The sequence below is a fragment of the Erpetoichthys calabaricus genome, chromosome 10 (genome assembly GCF_900747795.2).
Source record: "Erpetoichthys calabaricus chromosome 10, fErpCal1.3, whole genome shotgun sequence".
NCBI classification, from domain to species: Eukaryota; Metazoa; Chordata; class Cladistia; order Polypteriformes; family Polypteridae; genus Erpetoichthys; species Erpetoichthys calabaricus.
Genome location: NC_041403.2, coordinates 99,782,908 through 99,809,203, shown reverse-complemented (window position 1 = coordinate 99,809,203; position 26,296 = coordinate 99,782,908). Strand labels below are relative to the sequence as shown.

The window sequence follows — 26,296 nt, the reverse complement described above, 5'->3', positions numbered from 1 at the left end:
CTATTGGTTTTGGTCAGTGAAAGAAATCTGTCTGATGACTATCCGTGTCATGTTAAATGTTAAATGTTTAATGAGATCCAAAATCACTTAATCCAAGTTTAAGATCGTGAGAGGCTGGATCATATAACATATATAGCAAGGAGAAGAGTTTTTCTTAGCTACTGTTATTATTAAGGAATAATCTGTTTTACATAAATACACCCACTTCATCTAATTCAAAGGTCATGAAATATTTTAGCTTCAAAAATTAATTTATTTTCCCTTGATTCATTTTTTTTGAAGAAAATTGTACTTATACTTGTAAATTAATGGCTCCATTTTCAATTAGATGTTCAAGTAAGAACAAGTCAATAATAATAATAATAATAATAATAATAATAATAATAATACAATTGAACATGAAATATCAATTATTAACAAAACTGTGTGACTGATGCAAATTATTAATTGAAAAATTCATGAAAGTTCATTTTTATACCTTTTTTGCATTCTAAATTCTGAAATAAGTACTCATATGCAGTTATTGCGTTTTAAGTGTAATATTCTGAAATATAAGGAGTATGCCCCAGAAGGGTTCTGTGATTGATCTTTCCAGCAGATAACATTTATCCGTTAACTATCGTTTTGTCATCTGTAGTAATGGAGGCCAGAATATTATGTTTGGTTGGAAAAAGAATTAAAAAATGAAATCTTAGGAACTTAATTGCAAACTTGTCTAATTAGGCAGTGTAATGTAAATTCAAAATTTCAACATGATTCTTGGTGTCAGGAGGATCTTAAATAAGACACGAGAGCTTTAAGTGTCTCTTGTCTGCTTCAGCCTGAGTTGTCCTTATTACTAATCCCATTCATCTGGAGTTGTTTCCTAATTAGAATATTTACGCACTAATTAGCAGGTGAATGAAACACTTCAGATCTATTTTGGAGCTTAGGAAGGGAATTGTTAAGGCTGGTGATAACTGCTTTGATTGCTTTCAGTTGCTAATTGAAATTTTGCTCACAGGTCTTCTGCCTCTTCTTTTTACTGTTTTCTAAATTTTGATTTACTTCGTTTGGCATGGTCAAGGGAAGAAGAATGGTTGGTACCCAAAGAAGAAATCTGAATTCTGATAAAGCAAAAATCTGTAGTGTGCCATATTCACTGTGTTTGGATATTTATATTTTGCCAGAAATTTCTCTCAATGATGCAGTAACATTTATAATATTATAAAATTAGTTTACATTTTTTTGTATTTTGCGATTTTTTTTTTATGGTAGTCTGTTTTTTTTCCCACTATGAAGTATTGTTTAATTTGGCTTGATTCATTGTGTAAAAGTGTTTACCCCAATATGTGTTTGTCCCCAATGAAAAGACTGAGAAAAACGCATCATGGAGTCATTCTGGAATGCCTCTGTGAAAAGAACATATAAAGATGAGCTGCAAAGGCACATTAAAATGGACTGGCTGTGAAATGAAACTATAAGAATTGAAGTTTAAATTGCATTTTTGTATATCTTTTTTAAAACACAAGAGCTCTCTGAGATATAGAGTCACTTAGTAACAGCTCATAAATATGCCTGATTTGTGATCAACTTCAATTTCACTTGTATTGCAATTTTTGTTTGCTCACGTTTTCTCATAGTGTCTGTCATAAAGATGACAGCAATGACAGCCATAACAATATCAGCTGAGCAGTAGACAGGAATCATTCAGACAACACACATAGGAGACATTTCAATAAATATTTGTCAGGACAGAAAATGCAAATGACTGAGATTCATGGGATTGTTTAAAATTCTGAGAGCTTTGGTTGAACAATTTTTAATGTAAATGATATATGGCAGGTCAACTCCAGTAATTTTCTGGGCTAGGGAGATGATGCATTTTATGATCTTCCATCGACAGATCACAAAGTTGATCAATGAAGGATTTATCATTGTTAATAGTACGTACACTGTGTACAGTGATCCGTAGAATGTAGCAATACAAAAAAGAAAGATAAGTATGAATTGTAGTTTTTACTTTATAGGCATTCTTATGTAGAGCCAAATAAGAATCCTAATTTTATTGAAATTCTTCAATTGCATAGAATTGTACATTTATTTTGTTACCCTTAACCACAGCCTGCTATACATTTGCTCTAAAGAGATTAAAATCACCTGTCTTGATACATTGGGGAAATTATATTTCTGTCGAGCAGAAAAGATTGCTTCTTTCCTGGTGACCTGATTTAACAGGAGAAGAGATCTATAAGGCAGATCTATAAAATTCATTATGCTGGGTTCTTTTGTTATGTGTATGGTTAGCTCAGCAGTGCTGATGGAAGCAAACCACTCCCTGTCTTCCATTTTAGACTTCACTGTGATTTTCTGCAGATTTCTATTATAGTTGCTCTGGGGCTTTGCTTTGTACAAGCTTTTCTAAGTAAAGATATATATATTGAGGCCAGGTTACAACGGCATGTACCTTAGAATTCAATTAGCTACTTTTTATAGGAATGATAATAGAATTACAGCTAGTACAAAATCAATATTTTGCTGCTTAAATCCACAGAGTTCATAGTGTACCTGTCAGTTGTACCCAAGTGCATCAGTAAATATGCTTATTTTGTCCAGTGTGGAATGATTATACTAAAGTGTTAATTTGTGAAATTGCTAACTTAGATGGTACTAGACAATATGTGTAGTAATCAAATACCCTCTCTCTCATCTTGGCATCACTGGGACTGTACTTCAGATGGATTAAGTCCTACTTCTCGGTCAGATCCTACCATGTGTCCTGGAGAGGAGATATGTCAAGGGTGCACCAGGCAAGCACGTGGGTGCCTGAAGGATCAGTGATGGATCCTCCTGTCTTCTCTGTCTGTATACACCTCCTCACTAGGCCCTGTCATCCTGTCCTTTTATCAGTGCTATGCTAATGATACACAACTGTACCTGTCATTCCTTCCAGAGGACCACATTTTATGAGCTACAGTCTCTGTATGTCTCACTAATATTGCAACCTGGATGACGGAGCTCTTTCTCAGCCTGAGAAAGGTAGACCTTCATATTATTCCAGCTCGTCCGTCTATTTTACACCACATCTCTGTTTAGTTCGGCTCATTATTACTAACACCCACCAAGACTATACACAGCCTTGGAGTGGTGATCAATGACCAGTTGTCTTTTACTGACCATGATGCAACATTCTCTCAGTGTTGCAGATTTGCTCTATTTAGAACACATGCAAAATGAAAAAGCATCTGAAGGAGTATGCCGTGCAACTACTGGTCCAGGCTTTGGTTTTGTCATGTCTAGACTGCTACAACTCTCTTCAGGAGTACTGAAATGTGTCACTAAGCTGCTTCAGATGATTCAAAATGTAGTGGCACATGTGGGGTTAAACCAGCCAAGGTGGGCACATGTCACTCCTCTTTCAAGATCACAACATTGGTTCCTTATATTAAGTTTAAATCCTTGACGTGTGCCTACAGAGTAGTCAGTGGGTCGGTACCCTTACATATAGAAACATTTGTGAGGTCACATGCTCCTTCTCTCCTGCTCAGGTCTGCTGATAAATGGAATCAAATCTCAGTCCAGATTCTTTTCATGTGTAGTTCCTGGCTGGTGGAACAAGCTGCCCACCACTATTAGAAATTCAGAGTCCCTCAATGTGTTTAAGAAATGTTTGAAAACTCTTGTTTGATGAATGTACATCTACCTGACATTAGCTGCATGTATTGTATTTGGAACTCAACTCTTCACTTGTGGTGACAAAATGATGAGCATTATCCTGTGGCACTTGCTCCCTAACATTCCTCCAGACTCATGTTTGCTAGATTATGTTGACCTCTTTTGTAAATTATTTTGGATAAAGTTGTCTGCTAAATGAATAAATGTAAGATGGAAGTATTAAATTGAGTACACCTTAAGAAACATTATTTTTCCAATACTGTTTCACTTAAGATATTTAGAAGAGTTTCCTCCCATGTCCCAAAGATGTCAGGTTAAGTGGCAACTCCGCATTAGATTCATGTTGAGTAGTATGTATACTTGCCGTTATATCTTGTTATGGAGTGGTATTCCATCACAAGTTGACTCGATCTTTATGCTAAACATGTCAAGGACAGAATACAGCTCCTTGTGACTCTATATTTGACTAAGGGATACAAAAATATATATAAAAAAAAAATCTCAGTATGCGACACACTGTAGCCTCACAAATCCTGGGGTTTGATCTTGAATTTTTGCCCAGTTACTGTCTGTGCAAAGTTTGCACATGCCTGTTGTGTTTATGTTATGTATCCCAAGCACTACCAATTTCCAACCATATCCCAAATATCTACAGTATGTGCTAGCTGGCATTTCAAAATTTCCCCTTTGGATGGATGTGTGTGTGTGTGTGTGTGTGTGATGGATTAGCCCCAACTACCATTATCTTTCAATCATCTGTGCGATGAGGTGGAATAAATTATTTAGAGTTAAAATCAACTTTTCAACAATTACAACCAAAAAAATGACCACCCACATGCCAAGATGAGGGTATGCTATTAAGTATGGGCTTATATAATTCTGTTCAGTATTTCTTCTGTCGCCTTATAAGCAATGTTGTGACTTTTATCTTGCCTGTACAGAACAAGCAAATCATGTAGAAATGTTTTAATAATGTCTTGCAATAATTTCTGTATGTTTTATTTCTGTATGTAAACCAAAGAGAAATCACACAAGATCCATTGCTTTGAGGCATTAGGATGATCCAATGGCATCCTCTTCAGGTTTCTTCAAGGCCTGCCACTCTAAACCCATTCTGAGCTGTTGGTGTCCTCTATAAATGAGCAAAATGATCAAAGCAACTGTGCCTTTATTTTTTGTGACAGGGATTTAAAATCACAGCCTCTTATATGTCACCCCAGACAGCTTATTAACCGCTGCGTCCTGCATTAAATGACAGGCTGGTTTAAGTGGCGCAGACGGTGGCTCTCTGAGTGATTGTTGCCATCGAGTGCAAAGGGAAAGGGAAAGGTAATGTTTTCCTTAGGTGACGGATGTTGACGGAAAGGTATGAACATGGAGGGAAAAAATCAATGGCTCATCAGGCCTGTTGCATCTGCTGGATGAACAAGGTGTGCTGATTCACAAAAGAGAGACAAAGGTGTTGAGCTATTGTGGTGTCATCCAGAAGTGAACTGCCAGTTAAATGTGTCAGCCAATAAGATCTGCTTGATTTTCTGAGTATTTCATACTACAGTAATTAGAATGGCTAATGGAAAGAGGTTGCCTTTTCCATTTTTGTCTGTAAGCTTTGCTCCTTGTGTGTACTCTAGGCATTTATTTAGAAACACCTTTGTCATATACTGTATTTCATTTAGGCCTTTTTTAACTTCTCACTATATTAAAAATGCCACATGAATGCCTTTGAGTGTTTCCTTTACTGAGTGGCTAAAATTGGAAAGCATAGAAATTTGAAAACTGAATTCCTTTTCAGTACAGTGAATGACTTGAAATCCTCATGTGAAGAATGTTGCATTTTTGAATACCAATTTCATAAGTATAACACTAGTATAAACCTATGACAAAAACCTGTTTAATACACACAGATGACCCTTGTTGTTATAAACCTTTGTTAAACATCAACTGAGTACTATTAAGCTGCTGAGTAAATATCAGCAAAGAACATTAATAATTAGGTGAGGAAACATGCAGTACCTGACATCACACAATGGCAATGCTTGAGACAGAGGCACAGCAGACAAAGCAGTTCCATCTTCCATTTCTGTCTGCTTGTGCCTGAATTCCTGACATACTGTAGAGTATGACCTCAAACAGCGTCCCCGTAAAATGACTCCCATTCCTAATCTCTTTTACTGTCATTGTGTATCTTCTTATTAGATACAGTTATAACATATACAGGTTGGGATCTAATCAGAGCTATCTGGTGTGGGGCAAAGCCCCTTCTGCTTTCAGGAACCTTGTGTCAACCTAACCTTGTCCTCACTCCACAATCCCTTATCATACACTAATAAAAATATTATGTATAAAAGTATACTGGTCCAAAACATTAAAGGAACACTTTTTAATCAGAGTATAGCATCAAGTCAAAGAAACTTCTAGGATATTGATCTGATCAGTTAAGTAGCAGAGAGGGTTATTAATCAGTGAAATTTTTATTTATTTATTAATTTTATTGTAATCATTCCATACAAATAGATCAATTTATAACAAAAAAAATATTGAAGACAAATCAAACCCCACCCCTGAGAAGGAGAGCTTAGCCAAAGGAGAATTGCTTAGGGCTTTTTAATAAGGCAACAATAAACAAAAGAAAGAAAGAAATATACCTGTATATAGGTAAATAAAAAATGGAGAAGGGAATTAAATGCGGTAATAGTTATTTCTCTTATTCTAAAATAATATTGACTAGATCCTGTCAGGTTTTAAAAAAAATCTGTACAGATCCTCTAACTGAGAATTTGATTTTTTCCAATTTTAAATAATATAAAACAATGGTTTCCCACTGACTTATCAGAGGAGAGTTAGGATTCTTCCAGTTTAATGTAAAAGAAATACTTCATATTCCAGATGGCCCAGCTGAAGTTGTCAACATTTTTCTGCAGTTGTTTCTAGGTTCTTTGTGTGTTTTTAAATGATGTTATACATATTTTTGAGTTTTTGATACACAGGGAATCCATTTCTGGTATTAGTTTAAAAGTTTATAATTTTTTAACGCCAGTCTTGACATTTTGTTTTGGTAATGGGTGATGCTATTTTGTTATTTTTGTTGAATCAATCCCATTTTGAATGGTGTAGCAATGACTTCACCGGCACGCTTGAATAAAGGTCACCTGAGCCATTCCTTGATATCCAAGATTGGAGAAAAACTACTTTTTGTGTGACATCTTTGTATTTCCTTGGGTACTTGACTCGTTTCTTATTTCTTTTTGAATCTGATTTTTGGTTAGTGTTTTGAAGACATATTTCCGTCTTCCAGCTTTGTCCTCTGCAGAGCTTTTTGAACTCCATCCTTTCTTCTGGTCTTTTCTTCCAAAAAGGCTTTCACCGGCTACCTTCAAAGTCAGTACAGAAAGTTAATGGGTCACAGGCCAAGCTTCAGTTTGTTGTATCTGATTTACCCTGTTTGAGATTGTACAAAACTAAGATGTCAGCCTGAGATCAGTGAGTGCAAAAGAACAGAACAACACCAGGCTGTGCAGAACACTTACAGTATATGGTCAATATGTTTAAATCACTTTGATTACATAAAGTAGAGAACTGAAGTTAGAGAATTAGAAAATATAGAACAGAACCATAGAAATATGGGGGAGAACAATCCAGAGATTGAAGCTTATGCTTACAACAGGAGAACCTTATATGAACCCTTCTATTTACCACCCACTTTTTCTTCTTTCGGCTGCTCCCGTTAGGGGTTGCCACAGCGGACCATCTTCTTCCATATCTTTCTGTCCTCTGCATCTTCTTCTGTTACACCCATCACCTGCATGTCCTCTCTCACCACATCCATAAACCTTCACTTAGGCCTTCCTCTTTTCCTCTTCCCAGGCAGCTCTATCCTTAGCATCCTTCTCCCAATATACCCAGCATCTCTCCTCTGCACATGTCCAAACCAACGCAATCTCGCCTCTCTGACTTTGTCTCCCAACCGTCCAACTTGAGCTGACCCTCTAATGTACTCATTTCTAATCCTGTCCATCCTCATCACACCCAATGCAAATCTAAGCAACTTTAACTCTGCTACCTCCAGCTCTGTCTCCTGCTTTCTGGTCAGTGCCACCGTCTCCAACCCATATAACATAGCTGGTCTCACTACCGTCCTACAGACCTTCCCTTTCACTCTTGCTGATAACCATCTGTCACAAATTACTCCTGTCACTCTTCTCCACCCATTCCACCCTGCCTGCACTCTCTTTTTCACCTCTCTTCCACAATCCCCATTACTCTGTACTGTTGATCCCAAGTATTTAAACTCATCCACCTTTGCCAACTCTACTCGCTGCATCCTCACCATTCCACTGACCTCCCTCTCATTTACACACATGCATTCTGTCTTGTTCCTACTGACCTTCATTCCTCTCCTCTCTAGAGCATATCTCCACCTGTCTAAGGTCTCCTCAACCTGCTCCCTACTATCATTACAGATCACAATGTCATCAGCAAACATCATAATCCACGGGGATTCCTGTCTAATCTCATCTGTCAACCTGTCCATCACCATTGCAAATAAGAAAGAACCGATCCCTGATGTAATCCCACCTCCACCTTGAATGCATCTGTCACTCCTACTGCAGACCTCACCACGGTCACATTTCCCTCGTACATATCCTGTACAACTCTTACATACTTCTCTGCCACTCCCAACTTCCTCATACAATACCACAGCTCCTCTCGAGGCACCCTGTCATATGCTTTCTCCAGGTCCACTAAGACGTAATGCAACTCCTTCTGGCTTTCTCTATACCTCTCCATCAACATCCTCAGAGCAAACATTGCATCTATGGTGCTCTTTCTTGGCACGAAACCATACTGCTGCTCACTAATCATCATCTTCTTTCTTAACCTAGCTTCCACTACTCTTTCCCATAACTTCATTCTGTGGCTCATCAATTTTATTCCCCTATAGTTACTGCAGTCCAGCACATCCCCCTTATTCTTAAATATCAGCACCAGTACATTTCTTCTCTACTCCTCAGGCGTCCTCTCACTTTCCAAGATTCCATTAAACAATCTGGTTAAAAACTCCACTGACGTCTCTCCTAAACACCTCCATGCTTCCATAGGTATGTCATTTGAACCAATGGCCTTTCCATTTTTAATCCTCATCATAACTGTCCTTACTTCCTCCTTGCTAATCCTTTGCACTTTCTGATTCACTATCTCCACATCATCCAACCTCTTCTCTCTCTCGTTCTCTTCATTCATCAGCCTCTCAAAGTACTCTTTTCATCTTCTCAACACACTCTCCTCGCTTGTGAGTACGTTTCCATCTTTATCCTTTGTCACCCTAACTTGCTGCACATCTTTCCCAGCTAGGTCCCTCTGTCTAGCCAATCGGTACAGGTCCTTTTCTCCGTCCTTAGTGGCCAACCTCTCATACAACTCATCATACGCCTTTTCTTTAGCCTTCGTCACCTCTCTCTTCACCTTGCGCCTTATCTCCTTGTACTCTTGTCTACTTTCTGCATCTCTCTGACTATCCCACTTTTTCTTTGGCATCCTCTTCCTCTGTATACTCTCCTGTATTTCCTCATTCCACCACCAAGTTTCCTTTTCCTCCTTCCTCTTTCCAGATGTCATGCCAAGCACCCTTCTTGCTGTCACCCTTACTACATCTGCTGTAGTTTCCCAGCTGTCTGGTAACTCTTCACTGCCACCCAGTGTCTGTCTTACCTCCTCCCTAAACTCAACCTTACAGTCTTCCTTTTTCAACTTCCACCATTTGATCCTTCCCTCACTCTCTTCCTCTTCTTGGTCTCCAACGTCATCCTACAGACCACCATCCTATGCTACTTAACTACACTTTCCCCTGCCACCACTTTGCAGTCTTCAATCTCCTTCAGATCAACTTTTCTGCATAGGATGTAATCTACCTGTGTGCATCTTCCTCCACTCTTGTACGTAACCCTATGTTCATCCCTCTTCTAAAAATATGTATTCACCACAGCCATGTCCATCCTTTTGGCAAAATCCACTATCCTCTGACCTTCTTCATTCCTCTCCTTGACACCATACCTACCCATCACCTCCTTGTCTCCACTGTTCCCTTCATCAACATGCCCATTAAAATCCGCTCTAATCACCACTTTCTGTCCCTTGGGTACACTGTTCATCACTTCATTCAACTCACTCCAAAAATCTTCTTTCTCACCCATTGCACACCCAACTTGCGGTGCATATGCACTAACAACATTCATCATCACACCTCCAATTTCCAGCTTCATAATCATTACTCTGTCTGACACTCTTTTCACCTCCAGAACATTCTTGACATACTGTTCCTTCAGAATAACTCCTACCCCATTTCTCCTCCAATCCACACCATGAAAGAACAATTTGAATCCACCTCCAATCCACCTGGCCTTACTCCCTTTCCATTTAGTCTCTTGCACGCACAATATATCAACCTTCCTTCTCTCCATGATATCTGCTAACTCTCTCCCCTTACCAGTCATACGGCCAACATTCAAAGTTCCTACCCTCAGTTCCACTCTCTTTACTTTCCTCCTCTCCTTCTCCCTCCGGACACGTCTCCCCCCCTCTTCTTCTCCTTCTTCTTCGGCCAACAGTAGCCCAATTTCCACCAGCACCCTGTTGGCTAACAGTACTGGTGGCAGTCATTGTTAACCCGGGGCTCGACCGATCCGGTATGGAAATTTGTATTGTTTTCCACATATTGATTTGTCAAAATTTTACACCAGAAGTCCTTCCTGACATAACCCTCCCGATTTATTCGGGGTTGGGACCAGCATGAAGAAACACACTGGTTTGTTCATCCCCTGTGGCTTCTGTTTACCATCCACAAACCTTGGAAATGCAAGCAGAAGATAGAAAATCAAGTTGAACCCTGTTATCCTTGAATGTAAAATTACAATTAAATATCAGAAAATTTAAGAGAAAATATCAGGTAATGTGCAATCAAAATGCTCATTTGCTAAATGGATTCCCACTCTAAGTGACTTCCTCAACGAATTCAGCATTTTTTCGGTAAGTTGGACTGTGTTCTTTTTCCTTATTTAGTCTATAGCTATCATTTTTATGTTCTCCATATTTATCTGAAGAATTGTATCATAACACCATTTAATAAAAATACAACATCTCTTTTCTTAAACATTTTTGGGTTTACCTGGCAGATTTTATCATCAGTGCAGATTCAGATTCAGTGTGTTGAAGAAACGCAGCATTTGTTTGTGTCCAAAATGTACAATATTGGGGAAAGTATACAATGTTGAAAATGTTGTTTAACTTTACTAACAGGGCATCATAAACACTCCTTGCTGTTCGTAAACATACTGGGGTCATAATTTAATAGAATCTGATTAAAACACTGCTGTTTTTTTTTTTTTAATGCTCTAATGGTAGGGGAGGAAGCATAAAAACTCTTTATAAAATCAACTGTACAAATAATACTTAATGTATATATCTATTAACCATAATTATAAAAAACAACACTAATAGGAATAACAAAGAAAACAATCAGCGAACCAAGGCAAGAATAATTATAAGAAAGGATAAGGAACGATAACTATTTTTAGAAACAAAGCTAATTGAAGAACCTGAAAAGCTGAACTTGCAAAGAGCACTGATTTACTTAAAAAGAACTCCTAACGTATCACAGTAAGCAATTAAATAACAATAATAAGCTAAGATTTACAAAGAAAGCACCTAACAGGCAATTCATACATGAAGCAAAGCAAAGAGCTCAGGCATCAAGGTCTCTTTTTTTCCTTAGGTGACTGGATCTCAGTCAGCTGCATTGCCTGAGACCAAACGACAAAAGGAATGTCCCAACCATTATGAATTCAACGTAATTTGAAACTAATTAACAAAGTTGGGTAACTGGAACTGAAACATAACACAATAGGAGAAAAGGTTGCAGCCAGGGACAAGGTGAGATCATCAGAATTAGTATGGAAGTTAGATTATTGTTTTCCTGAGATCTTTTATTCTTGGAAGTAGATAGATAGATAGATAGATAGATAGATAGATAGATAGATAGATAGATAGATAGATAGATAGATAGATAGATAGATAGATAGATAGATAGATAGATAGATAGATAGATAGATAGATAGATAGATAGATAGATAGATAGATAGATAGATAGATAGATAGATAGATAGATAGATAGATAGATAGATAGATGCTTTATTAATCCCAATGGGAAATTCACATTCTCCAGCAGCAGCATACTGATACAATAAATAATATTAAATTAAAGAATGATAATAATGCAGGTGAAAAACAGACAATAACTATGTATAATGTTAAATGTTAACGTTTACCCCCCCCCGGGTGGAATCGAAGAGTCGCATAGTTTGGGGGAGGAACGATCTCCTCAATCTGTCAGTGGGGCAGGACAGTGACAGCAGTCTGTCGCTGAAGCTGCTCTTCTGTCTGGAGATGATACTATTTAGTGGATGCAATGGATTCTCCATAATTGATAGGAGCCTGCTGAGCGCCCTTCGCTCTGCCACAGATGTTAAACTGTCCAGCTCCATGCCAACAATAGAGCCTGCCTTCCTCACCAGTTTGTCCAGGTGTGAGGCGTCTTTCCTCTTAATGCTGCCTCCCCAGCACACCACCGCGTAGAAGAGGGCGCTCGCCACAACTGTCTGATAGAACATCTGCAGCATCTAATTGCAGATGTTGAAGGACGCCAGCCTTCTAAGGAAGTATAGTCGGCTCTCTCCTTTCTTGCACAGCGCATCAGTATTGGAAGTCCAGTCTAATTTATCATCCAGCTGCACTCCCAGATATTTATAGGTCTGCACCATCTGCACACAGTCACCTTTGATGATCACGGGGTCTATGAGGAGTCTGGGCCTCCTAAAAACCACCACCAGCTCCTTGATTTTGCTGGTGTTCAGTTGTAGGTGGTTTGAGTCGCACCATTTAACAAAGTCATTGATTAGGTCCCTATACTCCTCCTCCAGCCCATTCCTGATGCAGCCCACGATAGCAGTGTCATCAGCGAACTTTTGCACATGGCAGGACTCCGAGTTGTATTGGAAGTCCGATGTATATAGGCTGAACAGGAAAGTACAGTCCCTTGTGGCGCTCCTGTGTTGCTGACCACAATGTCAGACGTGCAGTTCCCAAGACGCACATACTGAGGTCTGTCTTTAAGACAGTCCACGATCCATGCCACTAGGTATGAATCTAATCCCATCTCTATCAGCTTGTCCCTAAGGAGCAGAGGTTGGATTATGTTGAAGGCGCTAGAGAAGTCTAGAAACATAATTCTTACAGCACCACTGCCTCTTTCCAAGTGGGAGAGGGATCGGTGTAGCATATAGATGATGGCATCCTCCGCTCCCACCTTCTCCTGATATGCAAACTGCAGAGGGTCAAGGGCGTGTTGGACCTGTGGCCTAAGGTGGTGAAGCAGCAGCCTCTCCAAGGTCTTCATCACATGTGATGTCAGAGCAACAGGCCGAAAGTCATTCAGCTCACTAGGACGTGATACCTTTGGGACTGGGGTGATACAAGATGTTTTCCAAAGCCTCGGGACTCTCCCCTGTTCCAGGCTCAGGTTGAAGATGCGCTGTAGAGGACCCCCCAGCTCCGATGCAAAGACCTTCAGCAGTCATGTCGATACTCCATCTGGACCCGCTGCTTTGCTGGCACGAAGTCACCTCAGCTCTCTGCTCACCTGTGCTGCTGTAATTGTGGGTAGGGATGTCTCTCCTATGCTGGTATCAGCAGAAGGATGTGTGGAGGGTGCAGTACTCCGAGGTGAGAGTGAGAGTGGGTTAGGGTGGTCAAACCTGTTAAAGAAGATGTTCATTTGGTTTGCTCTCTTCACGTCTCTCTCGATGGTGGTACCCCGCTTTGAGCTGCAGCCAGTGATGATCTTCATCCCATCCCACACTTCCTTTATGCTGTTATTCTGCAACTTCTGCTCCAGCTTTCTCCTGTACTGCTCCTTTGCCGCCCTGAGCTGGACTCGGAGTTCCTTCTGCACGCGCTTGAGCTCATGCTGATCACCGTCTTTAAAAGCCCTTTTCTTCTGGTTCAAAAGGCCCTTGATGTCACTTGTAATCCATGGCTTGTTGTTAGCATAGCAGCGTACAGTTCTTACTGGAACTACAATGTCCATACAGAAGTTGATGTAGTCAGTAGTGCAGTCAACAACTTCCTCAATGTTCTCACTATGAGATCCCTGCAGGATATCCCAGTCTGTAGTTCCAAAACATTCTCTCAGAGTATTCTCAGTCTCCGGGGTCCACTTCCTGAATGATCGTGTGGTTACAGGTAGGACTCTCACTTTTGGTTTATAGTGAGGCTGAAGCAGAAGTGGATCTGGACTATTGCTCTGTTACCAATTAATGTCAAACTTGTGAAGAGATGATCAGTGCATGCTTGAAAAGTTTTGTAATGGATACTGTTTGAGTCATGATCTTTTCTTGATTTTACACGTTTAAAGTGTCCTCTGAAACCATCACCAGTAATGTCAATATCAACAGATGCTGGAAAATTATTTGCTTTGTTGATAATCTCAGTATTAAATTTGCAATAGAGATTACTCAGATCCGTTGCGAAAAGAAGCTCATTGCCCAGTTCTATGCATCAGTTAAGCTAGTAACTGTGAATTTTTATCATTCCAGGCAGGCATTCTTTGCATCCTTCTTAAAACACTATTTTCCTTTTTATTTATAGGTTGCATTTTTCTTTAATTGTGTTCTTAATCTTCTTTTACTCAGTTTCTTTTCATTTTTGCAGGTTGCACATTTAAATAGAATTTATTTTCATATTAAAAAAATCGATTTAAAGGTCACTCAAAGTTTATTTTTTAATTAAATTATGATTTTTTTTATGAATGACTGCAACTTCACAAAAATTAATAGTATATACCTGGAGTTAGATGACATTTTGCATCATTTGCATTAGAAGACTATCTTCTTATATCTACCTTATTGTCCTTTGTTTTCTACAGCCATGACTATTGATTGGAATATGGTGGATCATAATATGATCTGAGCACTTGATGCCTGGCTGTGCTATGGAGAGAAAAGCACTGTTGATGTTACCATTGCATTGAGACAAGTACAATTGCAGATGTTACACTTGACATACTACATAAAGTGAGACACAATGTTGTCCATAGATCAGTGATTAACATTATCAAAATAACTTAGCTGCTTCCAGAGATTCTACCTTGGTTAGTGATAAGATCACTGCAAAAAATCTGCTTCTCTTCCATTCAGGGGGTGGATATGAAAGCGGTGCAGGGCTAAAAATGCCTGGGAGTTCACATAAACAACAAACTGGACTGGTCTGACAACACAGTGGCACACTGTACAAGAAGAGCCAGAGCAGAATGGACTTATTAAGGAGGCTCAGGTGTCTTGGTGTGTGTCTCAAACTGCTGGAAATGTTCTATCAGTCCATAGTAGCCAGTGTGGTGTTCCACGCTGCAGTCTCTTGGGGATGCAACTTGAACTCAAAAAATGCACAGCGCCTAAACAAACTTATCAAAAAAGCCTGCTCCATTAGAGGGCTAACCTTGAACATACTGTTATGGAAACGAGGATGGTGGCAAAATTGGATGCCATCACGAAAAATCCCCTCCATCCCCATCACTCTCGGGGCAGTTTTAGCCACAGGCTCATTCCACCATGGAGTGGTAAAACGCACTTCTGGGAATCTTTTCTGCCCACTGCTATCAGGCAATTCAATGCTTTCTCCTGGAATACTGTTTAAGTTTGAAATTGTTGAATGATATTTATTTATTTTTTTATTGTTTGATTGATTGATTTGCTGTGTTATCAGTCCTGTGACTCGATATCCTTGTTTTTTCATGTTTTTGCTGCTGTATACATGTGAATTTCCCCTTGGAATTAATAAAGTTAATCTAATCTAATCTAATATATTTCTTGTTGCAAAAAGTATGGTTTTGTCCACACCTAATTAAATCAATATTTATTTTCTTGTACATCTAATTACTGTAGAAAAAAAAAAAGTGTGTTCAAGTGTATGAGCTGATGAGCAAAGAAAGAGAGTCAACAAAAATAAGAGCAACATGCTGCAATTTCACAGAGGAAGGATAGATAGATAGATAGATAGATAGATAGATAGATAGATAGATAGATAGATAGATAGATAGATAGATAGATAGATAGATAGATAGATAGATAGATAGATAGATAGATAGATAGATAGATAGATAGTTGTACTTACCTAATGTGTGTTAATATTTTATCAAAATACAATTCAGATCAGATAAAAGACATTGGTGCTTTGCAAAAGACACAGATATATAAGATACAGTATATAAGATCTTCACAGCTTATTTACCATATGGTTCTATCTTCTCCTTACTTCTTGTGAGTGTTAAAGAAGCTATAATTAAGTAAACAGACCTAGTGAAAGGGCAATAGAAATATTTTCACCAGGTTTCACTGTATATTATTAATACCAGGTTTCACTGTATATAATGCTAAATCACAATCTCTGTTGGATTTGTTTTTGTCATATTGCCAATACTGCTATCTAATTACTGATCAATTCACTCTCCAACAAAGCTGCTAAGTTGTTGTATAATCATAAAACTAAAGATGATCATACAGATATATGTCTAGCAGGAGTGGTATAATGCCTGTCTGATAAATTACTTTTACGTTATTTATGTACTTTCAGACAGATTACAGAGCCTTCAGCATTCACATGCATTTAAGGTTCAGTTAACCTAATGAAGAGGCTGTGGTGAATGTGCCACTCCTCTAAATTGTGTTGTGACTTCAATCCTTTTTTTTTATCAAAGACTCCTGTCCATTTATTGCCACAGTGATCCTGAAGTGTCCTTAGTCAGAAACCATTGTGCTAATGAACATGCAACTACATAAAAAGGAGTCTAAGAACATAAAAAAACAAGTGCCTCTATCTATCTATCTATCTATCTATCTATCTATCTATCTATCTATCTATCTATCTATCTATCTATCTATCTATCTATCTATCTATCTATCTATCTATCTATCTATCTATCTATCTATCTATCTATCTATCTAAATACTGGTCCATCCCGTTCAAGTTTCCATATAGTGTATGTGCTGACCTTTTAGTAAAGTCTTTAAGTGATTTCAGAGTTGGCATATCAGCCCTGAAGCATAACTAACATTCCAGCAAGCTCTCCGACTATTGAACGCAGGCGGCATCATTCATTCAGCTCCAATAATATTGTTAAAAGTGTGTTGCTCCTTCCATTGCTACTGGACCCATTAAAATGACTGATGACAAGCTCACACCTTGAGTACACTGTGGAGACAGTTAGGCTTTAATAAATGGGCCTCACGCACACAGTCTGCACTCTTCCTTTACAGCTTTTGCACACACATAAAAGGTGATGTATTTTGAAACTATTACTGCCAGAAAGATGCTGGCCTCTGCAATGAATACAAAGCTGTCATGCCTCCAATCTAGGCATCTATATTTGCACCTATCTGTCGGCTGGCCTGTCTACCTATAAATCATATCTGCTGCTGGTATGCGTTTGACCCTATCTGTCTCATCAAAGACTGTCATGTGTGTGTCAATAGATTGCTCTCTGTCTCTTTATCTCCCTCTGCTCATTCACTTGTCTCTCTCTTTCCATCTTGGTAGATGTCTTTATGTACATCAGTGTTTCTCATATAAGAACATTTCATCTTTACCTCTATGAGCTGTATGATGGAGTTCTAACTCTTTATTCTTATATTGCATTGCAGAGGAACTCATGTGCTGTGATAATGTTCTTTTTTCCAGAAAGTTTCACAATATACCGTCATCATCCAGGCCACAGATATGGAGGGCAATCTGAACTTTGGTCTTTCCAACACTGCCACAGCCATTATAACTGTCACAGATGTTAATGACAATCCACCTGAACTGACAGCCAGTACAGTAAGTAAAAATGTTGGGCATTACTTTTGTGGGGCATGTGTGTTGGATGTCAGGCCTTGAGCAAATGAGCTTCAAGAATTATTCAATGTGCATCTTTCTGTTCAGTATCTGAAACAGGTTTATATGGATTAGGATCATATCAAGGAAAGTTGAGGTAAAAAAGGGACTGTATAGTTGGCAACCCAAAGTAAGTTTTTTAATGTGATTTTTGACAGTCAAGGTATATCAGCCTGTACTTTGCACAAGAGTCTGACATTTTAAAACTGATATTTGGAAATTGTTTATCTCAATACATAGAGGTCTGAAGTCATCCAATAACATTCCTCAAGCCAGGATTCAGTTAAAACAAAGTTGTTTAGTTCACTGTTTTTCAGTCCTTATGGCCTCACAATCCAGTTTTTTTTTGTTTTTAAGATTGCACTCGACACACTACTGTGGGGAGTGGGAGCACAAATGTAAAAGTGGGTGGGAGGTGGTTTGCATTTGTAGCTAATAAAGGTATAAATATTGCAAAGCACAGTTGATTGCTTAGATGGTCTGCACACACACCTAACAATGGCAAAGTGCAACTCACTGATGACAGCCCACGGTTGAGAAACACCAAAGTGAATCCCAACGTGAATGCTGACAAATTATAATAATGGCATTTGTTATACAAATAATACACATACATAGCCAATGAACATACAGAGTAATGAAAAGTACAAAATGAACACAAAGAAAATAATAAAACCTAATTCCTCTTCAAGCCTTCCTTTGCAAGTTGAAGGTGTGAATTAGACAGTCCTCTTTCTCACCTCTCGTATGTCTCTCTGTGATCCTTTGGCCTCTCCCCTTCCCTCCAATTGAGACCATGATTTAACTCACCTCTTGACTCCAAACACATTGATTCCCTAAGAACAAAGATCATTTAAGCCCCAGCATGGAACCACCTTTGAGTAGCAATAATAATTATTATAATTTATACAGCACATTTCTGAAACAAAAGGACACTTTACACACTTTTTAAAACCATAAGAAATCAGAAGCAAATTGCAACACCAAAACAGAATGAACAAGCAGAAAAACAAGACAAGAAAAATATTTTCTACACAGAAAAACTGTTAAATTTGTTCTGGGAGAATAAAGTGAAGAGAAGTCATTCAGATGTTGAGGTTAGGAGTTCTAGATGCTGGGGGCCTTGATACTAAATGATCTGTTACCCCAGGAAGAAGGTGTGGTCTGTAGGAGCCTCCTACCAGAGAAGCCAAGGGCAGGATGAGGATTATAATGATGAATCAGTTGAACAAGACATGATAGAGCTAGACAATGTAAAACTGTATAAGTAATGACCTAAAGTTTACAGTATATTTGATATGTATGGACACAGGGAGCCAGGTAAGATGGGAAAAGAGAGGAGTGATGTGTTGCTGTACACTTGGTGTATATGAGAACTCTACGAGCTACACTCCAGGTATATCACAAGCTAGTGAGTGTTTTAACATGAAGGATAGCAAACAGATGAGATGTAATGAAAGTGAGCACAGTTGTTTCTGAAGACAAGCAATATTGTAAAGGTGAAAATAAGCAGTTTTGGTAAGTGAGCTTATATGAGACCCAAAGATGAGTGATGAGTCAAAAAGGATTCGTAAATTATGCATAACTAGGTAAGGCTGAACCAACACACCATCAGTGTTAATGGTGAAGTCTGAAATCTTGGATGGAATTGACTTGGGACCAGCTAACAACATTTCAGTCCAGTAATCATGCATCCTAAGCATTTTTTCCATTATATAAGCCACCCTGAAGTCCTGGGCCACAGTTTGTAGACATTCCTGTGCTGACCTCAGATGGTCTGGCAATCTCTCTTTTAAAGGGCCAGCTAGTTCATATCAAGTCAGACATGAAATCTGAGCTGCAGTGATTTAAGAAGAACCCATAAGGAGTAGCCAGACTAATCAAGGATCTCAGATGTTTAGTGTTTCACAGAAGAAAGCCTGGATAGCTTGGTCAAAACCTGAAAATAATAACCAAAATTTGTTTTGCACTTTAAAAATGAAATCTTCAGCAGAGCCTTTTTGTAGTTATAAACAGTGTTTGGATTACAATTTACTTGTTGTCCGTTGTAAAACAGAAGACTTCTATGTTGTCATACATCATGCAGCACACTACTGAACATGCAGCATCACAGTGACTAAATGACAGCCTCCAAAAGAAGATAAGCAAATAAATAAATAAAAAAAAAAAAACAAATACACGAAAAAATAAAAATTCATTTGTGTCATGAAATCCTGCCCAGGTAGACTGTCCTGCATAGTAAATAGCAGAGGTCTATCTTTGGTAAATAGGGCTTCCCTCTTCCCACCTGTCATCTGGGGGACTTCTATCAATATAAACTTTGTTCTCCATTGTCATTTTCTATTTCCCTCACCTTCATGGCCCTATTCATTACCTGCATCTTCCTTATCTGTCTGCAACACATATCTTTCCAAGGCCACCAATTAAACTATGCCACTAGAGTGGTGCACTTAATATCTTCATTGATAAAAGTTTGTAAACATACTGCAGTTTAAACACCTGAGAATGAAGTATCCTTCTCTATCCAGTAGTTAAGTTGATCTACACCAATTAAAATGTGTGTTGCATTCATTTATATCCTTTCTATATTCTTAGGGTGATAAGGCTATAGCACACCCAGCTAATCTTTACTCATTGCAGTCTAATTGCTCTTTAGGCAAATCCTGTCTTTCATTCATTCTTTGTCTACCTTTCACCTGTGGTTTAGCATCCCAGCCTATGCTAAACACATGACTGGCTTTTGTCGTTCACTTTACATTAACAGGAAACGAAAGCTGCAGATCCATGTACATTACGAAAGGTACCTTGACTGTAATAGGGGTCACCTGTAAAATATTCAGTTTACCTTATGCCTCTGATTTGTGTCAGTCCAAGCTCACTGCATCCTTGACTTTTCCCTGGCTTAAAAAGTAATTAGCTAAAACAAAGCTTTAAACTAGGATGTTGATAGTGCTACCATTGACTGCCTATATGACCTTGAACAGGACTCCATCTCTCTCAGCAGTGCCACTAACTGCCTGAGTGATCCTGAGCAATAATGTACTGTTTGCCTCATTTTTTTTTCCTGATTGGTAGCTCAACTGTGTTTTCTTACTTTAATTAACTTTTTAGATTGCATTAGATGTTTTAATATGCTGACAGAAATATGTGATTATTTTTGGTTTATTTTTCTTATACATTCTATGTGTGCACAGACATATTCAGAAACTAATAAATGTCATGTGCCTCCTTCTTTAGACAGAGTGAAACATGATGATTAGCATAATAAGCAAATCAGTCAACCTATTGGTGGTTTATTTATTGATTTATTTTATTGATATTCAGTTCATTTAAACGTAAGTACCATAGCAAAGCAATGTACACTAGAGTGCACAAGGGAAGAATGCATAGCCTTAGAGCGAATCTGTCATTATAATTACCTTTAAATATTACATTGGCAGTGGCCTACAGCTTAAATTAATTGCATTGTTTAAAAAGCAGTTCTATACACATGGACTATCTGAACTCTCATCGTCTAAAGTATTTAAAACCAGGCTGAAATAAAATGAGAAGATACGTCATTAAAAAAATAGTACCGATTAAGGCCTCAAGTGGATTGCAATGGTAAAAGTGATCTAATCAACACAAAAGTCATTCATACATGCACATGCAAAAAAATCACAAAAAATTAAACTCTACATGGGTTTAGACATAAAAAGATACATATTACTAGCAAACTGAGTCAAAGGCCTTTAAGAATAACATCGATGTCTTTTAAGTTACATCTAATTGCAGTGTTTAATGTAATACATTGGCCTAACTTAATACATGACTAGCTGTAAAATATGAGAAAAATGAGAAATCTAAACAACAACAGTCACAGAAAAAAATCGATAAACTAGTGCACTGCTATATATCTTTGCCTAGTTTGAGAAATGCAATGAATTGGTCGATCTTTGGCACTGGATGAGGCATTCATCTGTGAGCTCCTGCTAACTGTCTCCACGGTCACTCGACTGTTACTATTAAATCATGATTGTTATGCAAAGATATGTAAAGATTGTCTCAAGTTAATTTCTACCATGTATTGAGCTTGTCTATGAGTGTTTGTTCTTCCTACAAAATAAGTCTTCAATGACATAACTATCAAAATTTAATTTATAGTTATAGTGATAAATGACTCCGTTATGAATGTTCAAGATTGTATATGATAAGACACTTCAGTAAAGTAAGATAGAAGTAGTGTCAAACTGTGAAATACCAGTCAACAAAAAGATAAACCATCAGCCTGGTATGTGACAATACTAAAAAGAGATAAAATATTATGGAGATTTTACAAGGAATTGTAGTAAATGTATAATATTTTTTGATTGTATAGTTTTAGTTTTACAACTGCAATCCCGTGATGAGTGAAACAATTTGCATGAAACTGAATTCTCAACGAAACCCAGAGATTAATTTCACAAAAAAATCATGAAATAAATGGTGTTTTGGTTCCTACAATATTTGTGTCATTGACATAAGAAGAAAGGTATTTAAAGCATGTTCATGCATTCTGCCTTTCATTTACTATTTAAATAAAGTGTGTTGCTTTTTTTCTGTCATGAGTAGACATTTTGTTGAGCAATCAGACTTGTCTTGTGCTTGTACTAGTAAGAGGTCACCCGCTTTGCCAATGGTATGACAAACTTGGTGATCTCAGTCCTAAAGACATGAAACTCAAAGCTCCACGGTACAGTACATGCAGCATGCAAGTCTTCATTTGCAAAAGTCAAGAAACAGAAATAGGAGGGGGCTAGGTAATGCATTAGTTTGGAAAATACACAGTATGTTACCTTTTTAAAAAAACAACCTCTGTGGTAATGACATAAAATAAATAGATTTTTTGGTGTGTATATGATTGCCTCTATTATGCAACTATGGGAAAAACAGGTAAACATGGACCTGTGACAATTCGTTAGGGAACAAAATTAATTGCTTTCTACCCCCAAAAAACCTTTGAAGTCCCCCAAAACTCTTTTTAGCAAGTCTATCTTTTCACAATTGAGAAATTGCCAGCAAAACCAATTTTAGTGTCAGTTTCGTAAAAGTTTATGCAAATCAAAACTTAGCTATTTTACTCATCAATAGAAGCAGATAACATTCCACACAATCAAGCCAAACTTAACAAAACAAAATTCAACCCCCATCCAAGAGACAATACAATACAAACTGAGGCTTCTGGACTAGTATAAAGTAGTTTGATCCTTGTACATATGTTTGGGCTGAACCCAAATTTGTGCAATGTGGAGAATAGGTAGTCCCATTCAAGCATATCAAATGCTTTTTCTGCGTCTAAAGTCTCTTGGGTGTTAGATTTAATGGGTGAATATATTATATTAAACTAACATTGAAGGTTAGGAGTTAAGTGGCTGCTTTTAGTAAATCTGGTTTGGTCTTGTGATATTACAGAAGGAAACACTTTCTCAATCCTTCTGGCTTGAACTTTGGAGAGTATCTTAACGTCATTATTCAGAAGTGATATTGTTCTGTATGATGCACATTGCAGTAAGTCCTTATTTTTCTTAGGGAAGATAGTAATTAATGGTTGGCAAAAAGTTTGAGGTAGAATTTTGTTGTCTTTAGCTTCTATAAACATTGCTAATAATAGTGGAGTTAACTTATTTAATTTTTTTTATAAAATTCCACTGGGTAGCCGTCAGGGCCAGGTATTGGGCTAAGATCTTATTGACCTTCTCTCTGTGTTCATAGCAATGATGTTACTATTTAAAGATAAGCTGTTTCTTTAGTAGTCAAGAGGTTAAATTCTGATTGCAAAACCTGCCTTTTCCTATAAAGTGCCTTATTTGGAAACCTGGCATACTCTAGATCTATTCTGGTAATTTCGCTGATTAACTCATCAATAACTTTAATACAGTTTTTTTCTTGATTGCTAACACACAATTTTTGAAAATAAGGTTAATTTCCCAAAACTCTAAACACAATTTCATAACTGCACACTCAACTCCCCAAACTTCAAACTTCCAGGTCAAAACCAATCAATCTACTCAAAACCATTTAATCTCGTATCAAAACCAACTTTTCCCTTCAGATATCACATAAAAGCCCTCAAGAACACATACACTACAACAAAGTCTTATACACTGGTGAGATCAATTCAAAACTGCTATAAAAATGGTTACTGCAATGAATAATGTTACTTATAGTCCCTCCAACAACCTCTTTACCTAATGAGCACTAAATAAACAACAAATATAGAAGTTTTCTAAAAACCTTTATCGTTTAATGTACAACACAATATATAAAGCATTGGAGTGAAAAAGAAAATTCTACTCAAGCACAGCATCCTTTCTCTAGTCAGGGTCCGGCCTGAGAATCTTATTGACATCACATGCATTAAGAGTCCTGGCCAGCTAACGGGGTAAAAAAAAAAAAACTTGCATGCCTTATTTATCCCTGGCAAGCCTTAACTGTGATGTCCACCAAGCTTCCTCCATGGCCTAGAGGAGGAGTCTCAGTCATAGACCTTCCACTGCCATGCTGAAAAAAATTCCTCTATAGGGTTTAGGAAAGGAGAATGTGCAGGCAGAAAACTGTTGCTGTATCTGGGTTTTTTGTGAGCCAGTCACGAACCAAAGCAACCCGGTGGAAAATGACATTGTCAGAAATTACAATGTAACATGGCTGCTCTGGTTGTGCTGGGTCCCTCTGGTATACATGATCTCAGAGACAATCAAGGAAAGATAGTAGTTTATGGTTTTAGGAAACAAGTTTGTATTTTGGTAGATGACAGTGTGGTTTGGGATTTTTAGTTAATAAGTTTGGTAATAGTTTGTAAGCAATCAAGAAAAACTGTAATATACAGGGTTTTTGTAGAGCTTTCACCTGCTTACTTCCATACATTTGTATAGAATTCAGAGTTGTAGCCTTCGAATTTATTTTTGAACATATACATTTTTAGACTTCTTTGGAGGGAATCTTGTTTGGGGACCTTAAAGTTGCAAATGTTGTTCTTTTGGCTTCATTGGACAGTGACCCCTAAACCCAGCCACAGGGGATGCACAAACCAGTGTGTTTCTTCATGCCGGTCCCAAGCCCGGATAAATGGGCAGGGTTATGTCAGTAAGGGCATCCGGTGTAAACATTTGCCAAATCAATATGCGGACAATACAAATTTCCATACCGGATCGGACGAGCTCCGGGTTAACAATGACCGCCGGCAGTAATGTTAGTCAACAGGGTGCTTGCGGAAATTGGGCTACTGTTGGCCGAAGAAGAAGGAGAAGAAAAGGGAGAGACGTGTCCGGAGGCAGGAGGAGAGGAGGAAGGTAAAGAGGGTGGAACTGAGGATAGGAACTTTGAATGTTGGCAGTATGACTGGTAAGGGGAGAGAGTTAGCAGATATGATGAAGAGAAGGAAGGTTTATATATTGTGTGTGCAAGAGACTAAATGGAAGGGGAGTAAGGCCAGGTGGATCGAAGGTGGATTCAAATTGTTCTATCATGGTGTGGATAGGAGGAGAAATGGAGTAGGGGTTACTCTGAAGGAACAGTATGTCAAGAGTGTTTTGGGGGTAAAAAGAGTGTCAGACAGAGTAATGATTATGAAGCTGGAAATTGGAGGTGTGATGATGAATGTTGTTAGTGCATATGCCCCACAGGTTGGGTGTGCGATGGAGGAGAAAGAAGACTTCTGGAGTGAATTGGATGAAGTGATAAACAGTGTACCCAAGGGACAGAAAGTGGTGATTGGAGCAGATTTCAATGGACATGTTGGTGAAGGGAACAGAGGTGATGGGTAGATATGGTGTCAAGGAGAGGAATGAAGAAGGTTAGAGGATAGTGGATTTTGCCAAAAGGATGGACATGGCTGTGGTGAATACGTATTTTAAGAAGAGGTAGGAACATAGGGTTACGTACAAGAGTGGAGGAAGATGCACACAAGTAGATTACATCCTATGCAGAAGAGTTAATCTGAAGGAGATTGAAGACTGCAAAGTGGTGGCAAGGGAAAGTGTAGTTAGGCAGCACAGGATGGTGGTCTGTAGGATGACGTTGGAGATCAAGAAGAGGAAGAGAATGAGAGCAGACCCAAGGATCAAATGGAAGTGGAAGCTGAAAAAGGAAGACTGCAAGGTTAAATTTAGGGAGGAGGTGAGACAGGCACTGGGTAGTAGTAAAGAATTACCAGACAGTTGAGAAACTACAGCAGATGTAGTAAGGGTGACAGTAAGAAGGGTGCTTGGTGTGACATCTGGACAGAGGAAGGAGGAAAAGGAAACCTGGTGGTGGAATGGGGAAGTATAGGAGAGTATACAGAGTAAGATGATGGCAAAGAAGAAGTGGAATAGTCAGAGAGATGCAGAAAATAAACAAGAGTACAAGGAGATAAGGTGCAAGGTGAAGAGAGAGGTGACGAAGGCTAAAGAAAAGTTTGCCTTATGGGAAAAAAGTAGTGGAAGAGTTATGGGGAAAGAGTAGTGGAAGTGGTGGAAGCTAGGTTAAGAAGGGAGGTGATGATTAGCGAGGAGCAGTATGGTTTCATGCCAAGAAAGAGCACCACAGATGCTATGTTTGCTCTGAGGGTGTTGATGGAGAAGTATAGAGAAGGCAAGAAGGAGTTGCATTGCATCTTTGTGGACCTGGAGAAAGCATATGACAGGGTGCCTCGAGAGGAGTTGTAGTA

At 38.4% G+C, this 26,296-nt stretch overlaps 1 protein-coding gene across 2 annotated transcripts in view; it reads left to right on the top strand.

Annotated features, from left to right (window-relative positions):
* The window catches only part of LOC114658415 (cadherin-4-like), a 2,147,065-nt gene that overhangs the window by 968,975 nt on the left and 1,151,794 nt on the right, over window positions 1-26,296 (top strand). For both annotated transcript variants that reach the window (XR_007936098.1, XM_051932859.1), the window contains exon 9: window positions 17,437-17,574. Coding sequence is in view for 1 of the 2 variants with exons in the window: in XM_051932859.1 (XP_051788819.1) it covers window positions 17,437-17,574 (138 nt within the window). In the remaining variant the exon portion in view is untranslated. The remainder of the gene's footprint in view (window positions 1-17,436; window positions 17,575-26,296) is intronic.